Source organism: Branchiostoma lanceolatum, chromosome 3 (assembly GCF_035083965.1).
Source record: "Branchiostoma lanceolatum isolate klBraLanc5 chromosome 3, klBraLanc5.hap2, whole genome shotgun sequence".
Taxonomy (NCBI): domain Eukaryota; kingdom Metazoa; phylum Chordata; class Leptocardii; order Amphioxiformes; family Branchiostomatidae; genus Branchiostoma; species Branchiostoma lanceolatum.
In genome coordinates this window covers 18,433,055-18,441,880 of record NC_089724.1, presented here as the reverse complement: position 1 = coordinate 18,441,880, position 8,826 = coordinate 18,433,055, and the positions used below count along the sequence as shown (strand labels likewise).

The 8,826-nt window shown below is 38.7% G+C and overlaps 1 protein-coding gene across 2 annotated transcripts; it reads left to right on the top strand.

Annotated features, from left to right (window-relative positions):
• The first annotated feature begins 168 nt into the window (after positions 1-168).
• Positions 169-8,817, top strand: LOC136430796 (ubiquitin domain-containing protein 1-like). Of its 2 annotated transcripts, XM_066421750.1 has the most exons (4): positions 169-400; positions 1,266-1,332; positions 3,414-3,650; positions 3,861-8,817. In XM_066421750.1, exons 3-4 carry the CDS (start codon positions 3,419-3,421, stop codon positions 4,250-4,252), a joined length of 624 nt encoding a protein of 207 aa, XP_066277847.1. In that variant the 5' UTR covers positions 169-400; positions 1,266-1,332; positions 3,414-3,418; the 3' UTR covers positions 4,253-8,817. The 2 variants fall into 2 exon arrangements, with proteins under 2 accessions (XP_066277847.1, XP_066277846.1); XM_066421749.1 differs by lacking the exon at positions 1,266-1,332 and having other exon boundaries at positions 170-400.
• The last annotated feature ends 9 nt before the right edge of the window (positions 8,818-8,826 follow it).

Here is an 8,826-nt window from a genome sequence, read left to right as displayed (position 1 = left end):
CCATCAACTTTGTCCTTTCACGATACATCTATAGTACTGTATTACCTGTATATCAAAGTTTTTATGATATTATTATTATGTCAAGGATCCTAAGTCACAGACGTCACGTGACGGGGTCATTAACCTGTAGGCCGCGCAGGGCATGATGGGCCACCCCTTCACAACGGACATGCGCAGTGCGGGACTCGTGACGTCATCAGGTGAAGTCGGCAGGCCAGGAAAGAAGGGAAACCTCTGACGGTAAGGGAGGGAAAACATCCCGTTTCGGCAAAGTTGGAGGCCCTAAACCCTTCTGTCTGACGCGAAGACGCACAGAAAGCCAGTGATGCCATGGGAGGGTGCATCGGGACCCACCACGACCGATCGTCGGTCACAAATGACACGGAAAACAGCTCGCCCGGTATGTGTCAGCTTAGTCCTCGCCTTAATTTTCCCCCATGTCCCTGTTAACCGGTGTTTTGTGTATGTTCTTTCCGCCCTTGTTGATGTTTTAGTCGTGTAATTGTTTACCGACTGTCTACAACAAAGGCTCCTAGTCTTTCACATGCCACAAGTCACTGACATCACATTAACATGGCCTAAAAAAACTTAGCCATAAACCTATCCGATTTGATGTACATAATTTGAATGTAGAACAAGCCACGTCTTTTGTGTCGCGATCCAGGAAGTCTCTGTTGTTATTTCCTCAAGTTCTGTCTGGTTTCCTGTCAGTCGATGTGTTCAAAACAATTCCGAGAAGCTGTACTAGCTATACGGTACACGTGATCTCAGGATTTAAATCTCTTCTGTTGATTATAGTGGTGTTTGTGTAACTGGTGCTGCAAGTTTAAAGCTAAAGATTTATGCCCCATTCTTCAATATCAATTCCAGTCGTGTGTGAGACATGATAACTGAAGTTTTCCAGGTTCCTCTGCTTTGTTAGAATTATATTCAGTTGCAGGTAAGGTTATTGTAGCATTGAAGGATCACTCTGACAAAGGAAAAGAAAGATCCATGGGAAAGGTTAGGAAATATTCACTACTGTGTTACAACCGGGAAACCAGTTACAAGATGTACATATTGAGATGAACTATGTTCTGCTGATCCTTGTACTTTTTGGTTACAGGCAGGACAAAACAGGGAAATGATTATGAGAATCTTCATAAATTTTGTTCATTTGTCCTAGAAGCAAAGCTGTGACATACATATAGTATACTGTAGTAAGTAGTTACAGCATGCAGACTGGTCTACTTTGCCAGTGAGTCATGCACATTCCACCATCACAGGGAGAGTAAGACGCCCAGGACAAGGGGAAAATCTGCCAACGATGATTAGATAATCTTCTCCCAAAAGGTACAGCAGAGATTGTGTCATGAAATGATGTCATGTTATATTCCCTCCCTGCCCTCCATATACTTTGTGAGTTTGTCACCATAGCAACCTTACCAACTTGATAACAGCGTGTTTGTTTGACTGGCAATATTGTAAAGCCCTTTGGCAAGAGGTGCCTTTAATACTCTGGGCAACACAAAGACGTTAGATACAAGTCTTGTCTAAACCTCATGTCAGACTAAGTTTTCACTTTGATTTTTCATGGGGGATGCAACTTGAATCAGTTGCCTGTAGTGTGTTTTGGTGATTGTATCAATGTATGGACCGTCCGCGGCTGGAATGCAATGCCTGAAGCCACCGTCCAGTCCCCGTCCCTGGACATCTTCGTCTGGAGGGTGTCCAGTCCTGTTTAGAACCTGACCTTTGACCCGTGACATGTCAGTGATGGCCGATTTTCGGCCGATGGGCATTACCGGAAGAAGAAGTTCTAACTGTTAGACTTAAAGTACTTGCCTTTTTTTAATTTTCAATTTCCAATGATGATTTAAGTCCGTACAAGTGATGATTCTTGGGAGCAAGGTTTTTCCATACCTTCTTAAACTTGGACAGGAAAAAATTCAGTTGTACAGTTATACACGTGACATCCGATGATCGACCCAGCAGTCAGGCACATATTTTGAAAACAGTTGTTATCTCATTTAATTCATGTGATTGGTATCTTGCAAACTAATGCAGTTATACAAAACACATTTTGTTATAATTGCAAACCTAAAATGGAATGGACGGATAGAAAGAGAAGTAGCATGTTGATATGATGTGAAAAACAGGCCTAGATTAGTCTGGTCAGCAAAATAACATCACAGCATATAGGCAGAATGGAAAAATATTTGAAGTGAATGTGTTTTGCTTATTTTGTATTTATAATTAATGCTATAGATCTAGTATCAAATTTTGCCAAGATTGTATGCAAAACCCCTGGAGTTGTGCCAACCACAAGCTCTAGTATCACTACAAGGCAGATGTTACAACATGTACTAGTGGACCTCTGAGATTGAAAACAGACTTGATGTATATTACAGTATTGCAAGACGACAGTGAACTAGTAGTGACCAAGTTCAATTTTGAAAGCTTTCCTTGGACTGCGACTCATTTTCTGCTTTAGAATAGAAGTCAATGAAAAACCTATTTGGAAAATGTGCCGTGTAGATAGATTATGATGTTTGTTTGTGATAGAGCACATATCATGAAGACATCTGCAGCCTTTGACATGGGGGAGATGGCTAGGTGTTGTTCCTTGAATTGTGTGAACAGTGAAACTCTCAAATCTAGTACATGTAGTTATATTGATATTGTTACAACAGGACTTAGCAGAGAGAAGGTACTGTTTACAAGTAGCCTTGACTTTGAGCTTACATTATTTTGGATATCGTAAGTAGCCTCAGTTTCATGTTTACTATGGATTGTTACTTACTTACAATACATAGTTATCTTTGTTACCTGACACTCTTGGACAGTCTTGGTAGCTGAGGAGATTGCTGATTCACTGATTTTTTTCCTTTTTGTAATGCATGTTTATGTTGATTCTGATTGGCTTCCCATCATGATTATATCTTGAATATTTCAAAGGCATAGATGTAGTTTTCTTGATGCCTATGGTCCATTGTGCTCATCTGCCTTCCTTATGTTTCAATGAAACTATTTCATGGTCCTTGTTCATTCTTTGCTTTTGTCAAATTGTAAACTGGCACCAGGAGAGAATTCAAAAACTTGCCTTCGGATTCGGTCCAAAGATTACTGACAAAGGATTATTAAGCCCATGTTGTATTAACCATCGAACCATATCCTTCGGGCTGAATGGTTTTAATTGAAGGGTACGTGTACGTGACAAGAATGGCCAATGTGTACAAGCAACATCATACTAGTAGTTACACATGTGAAGAAGGAATTGGTATCTCAGACTGCAGCTTGATTACTATTATTTATACATACATTTGTATTATGTCTGATCATGAAGACAAATCAAGAGAGTTCAAGTGTCTTGGACCAATAGGTGTAAACTTAGCATTTCAACCCTCATGTTTCATATTCTTGTCTTCCCGTAGTTGCCATGGGAAGAAACCAGCCTCTCAAGAAGGACAAGCCAAAGTGGAAGTCTGACGTTCCCTTTACAGATGGACAACTGCGCAGCAAGAGGGATGAGTTCTGGGATACGGCACCAGCGTTTGAAGGGCGCAAGGAAATCTGGGATGCCCTGCGGGCAGCGTGCAACGCAGTGGAAAGCAATGACCACGAGCTAGCACAGGCCATCATAGACGGGGCAAACATATCACTTCCTCATGGTAAGGGTAGCACTCATTTGGCTTGGCATTTTTGTGAATTTGCATCTCTTCTGAGGTTGACGTATATTCGCAATCACTAATGAACAGTTGAATGATGAAAACTTGGCGTTGGTATTGAAGAATCATATATGAGATATATAATTCCTCTAGTGACAGGACATGAAGCAATCCATGTTTATCTGACACTTGTGCCTCTCCTTCCCTTGCCAGGGACTCTCCAAGACTGCTATGACGAACTGGGGAATAGGTACCAGCTACCAGTGTACTGTATTTCTGCACCAGTCAACATGATCTCCGAGGAGCACAGTGAATCAGACCCCAACGATGTTCCCGAGTCATTAACCACCGGCGAGGAGGTTTCCCTTAAACTTAGACTTTCCACAGGCAAGGACCTGAAACTTAACGTGCAGACCACAGACTCTGTGTTACACATTAAGAAGAGACTGAATGCAGAAGAGGGGATTGAATCATCGCGGCAAAGGTGGTACTTCTCCGGTAAATTGCTCCAGGATAAGATGCGGATAGAAGATGCAAAAATCCCCAAAGGTTTTGTGGTCCAAGTCATTGTTTCCCAGCCCGACCCGCCCCCCGTGGATGGTTAAAATTATTTTCCTGCGGTATTGCTGCTACTTTTGCCTGGAAGAGTCAAGCATGTGATGAACCCCTTTTTCTTTCCTATTGAGCTCACTCATATTGTGCACTACTATAGGTAAACCACAAAAGATTGAACACTGTCTCCACATGTCAAGTCTACAGTTTAGTTTGACTTTTACCAGTACTTTGAAGTGTTGGTAGAGTAAAACTAAACTGCACACTTTATCATGACTTATGACTCTGCATACACATGTGCTCATGTACAATGTACACAACTTACAATTCCTGTGCTTTGTTTGGTACCGGTAAGGGTCAGAGCAACAAAGATAAAGGGGGGGGGGGAGGAGCGCTAGACTTAGAACACATTTTCTTCTTGCACAGATTATCATAGAAATAAAGGTCTCTTGCAATATTATCAGAGAATTTTGTGTAAGATTTTTTGCTGTTACGGTAGTACTAGAAGCATGCAAGATGATGTCAATTTGTGCATGATCCCCCTAATGTTAGTGGTGGCTTTCCCCCTAGCTTGATCCTTTTTTGACATTCTGGTAGTATAGAGGGACCTGCATGTTGTGTGTAGATGTCTTGTGACTCTCTGTTCTGTACATATGTACAAATCTTGCTGCAAAATGCCAATGTATTAGGGGACACTTCTGTAACAAACTAACCAAGTACTTCTTGATTCTCTATTCTATGTACATGTACCCTTAAAAAGCTAAAACTCTCAAGGCCCCAAAGCACCAGTGTGACATAAGCAGAAGTTCACTGTGCCCACAAGTGTACAAGGCCATGGTAATTAAGATAGCCTCATATCTCACTCCAACTTGGTCTCTAAACCTAATGTTCCTGTTTTAGCAGGAAATGTTTTCCCTTTGCCTTCCCTTTTCGCGTACACAACCTCAAAGCTTTGTATTTGCTAAGTAGATCCTTTCCAAAGCCTTTGAGGTGTTTCTTAGCTTTCTGCAGTGCATGCTTCAATACTGTTTGATTTTATGTTGCCAATTATGGATGAACTAGAATTAATCTTTTAAGTATTTAAAGAATCACAGTACAGGAAAGAAAGGTATTAAAGCAAAGTATAAAGGACTGACATTATTGGAGCCATGTTTTTCTAGACAGGAATGCTATTTAAATGTAAGACGAGTAGAATATAACTAGATTTACTTTGGTTTGTACGTTTATGATTTGATCACCCTTAGTTATACACCACTGTAATATAAATTCTTCGTATGTAATAAGGACGTCCACAAGTAAGTGAAATGCACTTAAGACCACTCATTCTATGAGCATAAAAGTGTATACATACACACCAAGATGTCATCATCATGGTATCAGCTGGCATAGGGAACGGGTTTTCTGCGCGTGAAAAATTTGCGCGTGAAAATTTGCGCGTGAAGAATTTGCGCGTGAAAAAATAAATTTCTTAAAAATGTGTCAGAAAATGTGTAGTATAATTTTCTTAGACAGGAAAATGTGATCCCATGATACAATTTTTCATCTGACACCTGAATTTATGGTTTGATTTTTTAGTCCCTTGGGAATAGGTCCCTTGGGAATAGCTAAACTTATGGGGGTTTGAAACCTAAACATTTGAAAATCACTTAAATCTTTAAGAAATACATAGTCAACTTACTTATATATGGTTTAGTATTGTAAAATGTAACTATTTGAAGCTTTTCTCCATTCTATTAGCCTAATTTCATCTTTTCTCAAGCAGATGCTTTCACGCGCAAATTTCAAACTTTTTTGCGCGTGAAAACTTAACATTTGAAAATCACTTAAAAATCACTTGTAGATTGAAAGAACAACTTCTGAACTGAAGAATGCAACAATAAGATACGTAATTCCATTTTGGGTCATCTTATTTCAAGTTTTAAGCTTAAAACCTCCAAAAAGGTTTTAAATCCCTTGGGAGTCAGCTTAGATATTCCCAAGGGACCTAAAATTCAAACCCCAAATTCAGGAAACAGATGCAAAATCATATCATGGGGTGACATTTTTCTGACTAAGAATTTTGTAGTGCACATTTTCTGACACATTTCTTGAACTTTATTTTTTCACGCGCAAATTTTTCACGCGCAAATTTTTCACGCGCAAATTTCTCACGCGCACAAAACCCCAACCCCTGGCATAGCCCCTCTATCATACACACCATGCTCATGTAACACTTTTTTTGATATGTTAAGACTTAGTTCTATGATTTCCAGTGTAATTGCCTTATCTAGAGTGTCTCTACATTTCATAAACCTAGATTTTATGACTTTGAATCCCAGTACAATTGTCCATTCTTGTATAAATATCTGGTATAGAGATCTTGCAATTATGTCAACTTCTGGCCTTGTTGTTATCAAGCTTGTTTGCAGCAACTACCTGTATTGGAAAGAGGTTAGCTAGAAAACCTTAGTTTCAAGAAGTAACAACCTATTGAATATTTTGCTTTGTTACATTGTATGCAATGAATGTATATATTTGTCACTATAAGTAAATTACTTTTAATTCAACAAATGAAATGTGATAACCTGCTTTTCTGTGGGAAGACCACAGAAGTGTAGGCAACGGAAGGAACATTGTTTGCTTATAAGCACTGCTAGAAGGTAAGATATATGTGCCTAAGTTGTAGGTAGCACTGATAATATACAGCATTACCATTACCAGTACATTAACTTGGTTCAGACTTTTAAGCTTGGAATTTGGGACACTGAAAATGACAACAACAGGCTTGTAAGACTATAGGAAAACTGCTCTGATTTGAATCGTTCAAACTTAGGGATCCAATTAAAACTGTTTTCATGCATTCTACATGTATAAAGGTGAATTTCATCTGTGCATTTGTAGACAGGTGTCATGTTTCACTGTGATGTTGTAGATATACGTTTTTATAACCTAGGAACTGTGTTTCCCTTGTGCAATATTCTAGTTTCATCTCTGTAGTCTTGCTCACTACATGTATGTTACGGATCTCTTGTTGGCTCTATTAGTCCATATCTTGAAACAATTTCTATCATCTTTACTTTGTTCCATTGTTGTCCCTCATGGCTACAATGTTGCTCTCCCTCCTGTTTGTACCTGTTTTTTTTGTTTAGCTTTTACTTTTGTCGACTAGAAGTTGAAACATGCAGATACAGCAAAGGTCTTCATTACTGTATACGGTAGATCTTACCAGCACTTTTATTATCTTTGATGACATACAGGGCCTCAAAATGTGATATACAAATGTAGTTCCAGTAATCAGGTTTTCAATGCTAAGGAGAATTCGACTGGTTGTCTAACGTGTTCTGGTCCAATATAAAAGTTTGGTGTACATTCATATCTTCACATTGTAATTCTGTACATGTGTTGGTTGTACCAGTGGTTTGGTAAATGTGAATATGCTTAGCCTTTAGTACTCAATTGCACCAAATTTGTGTTAATTGCAATGTTAAGAGTGCAATTTTGCACATTAAAAGGCACTCGGAATTCTTGCAGGTGTATAAGTTGTGCACTTGAAGGAAGTCGCTGTGCTAAATGCTGGAGTTTTACTGATATTTGCAGTCTACCTTACCAATGCACAGGTGCACCAATATTACATTGTATTTTGGTGTGTGGTACAAGGAGTACAAAGGGTTAGAAAGCAACAGTCAGGCCCTCAACGGTGTAAATATGTTGTGTGTGTTTCTGTTATATTAGTTATTTTTTAAAAGCTTCAAAACACATGGATTATCAGTTTGGGATGTGCTGTATCAATTAAGTATGAAATGGATTACGCTTTACTTCTTGTTGAAAGCTGCAAGACTGTCATTCTCCCTTCTGTACAAATGGTCTGAAATGAACAGCATGTACATGTATCACATTGTTTGGTGTCCTGAGATTCAGTGCTATTTTTTTAGTGCTATTTTTTAAAGTAAAGATGTTGCTTAAGACACCGTTACATTCTGTGAAAAATTACTTTGGAGGTGATCAATGTCAAATTGCAGCACTAATATCTAGTAGGAAATTGTTCTTTTAAGTGTTGTAATGACATCGTTAGTATTCTCTTGACATTCCAGGCCAACTAATGACTGACACTTACCTGTACAGTCTTCTGCGCAATGAAGCAAGTACATTGTACAAGGTCAATGTCTAAAATAAAACAGTATGAGGTTTGTTAATTAATGCAGGGGATAAATTAGCCCTGTCCACAAGCTAGATACTGTACTTGCATCAAATGTCGCTTAAGATATTCTAACTGAATTGTAGGATGTGGAAACCACAGACTGGAAATCCTTCTACACGTCTGCATAGCAGCATTATTTAGATACCATCAATGTGTAATTTTTTTAGCAATGTACTAATACTTTTTTTGTGTTATATGCACCATAATTTGTAACATTTCTGTATCATTCACAGCTTAAATTGTATATAGAGATTTTGTTCGAAACCGAAAAGTTATACAATTGTGTACAATGTACATAGATGTAGGGTGCATTAGTTTGTTGTGTTTGCTAAAATCTTTTTGGAATCAAACTTTTATGTGAATAACAAGTTATTCTACTACCGTCAACTGTGATAGCTTTACAAAACAACTTTAAGAATAAAATCCGCTTTACATCACAAAGGCTGTGTT

Bases quoted from the DNA above. Each gene is read 5' to 3' on its own strand.
- LOC136430796 (XM_066421749.1), top strand. From the start codon at position 331: ATGGGAGGGTGCATCGGGACCCACCACGACCGATCGTCGGTCACAAAT. The intron at 401-3,413 runs GTATGTGTCAGC...GTCTTCCCGTAG, and splicing joins CACGGAAAACAGCTCGCCCG to TTGCCATGGGAAGAAACCAG. The intron at 3,651-3,860 runs GTAAGGGTAGCA...TTCCCTTGCCAG, and splicing joins AAACATATCACTTCCTCATG to GGACTCTCCAAGACTGCTAT.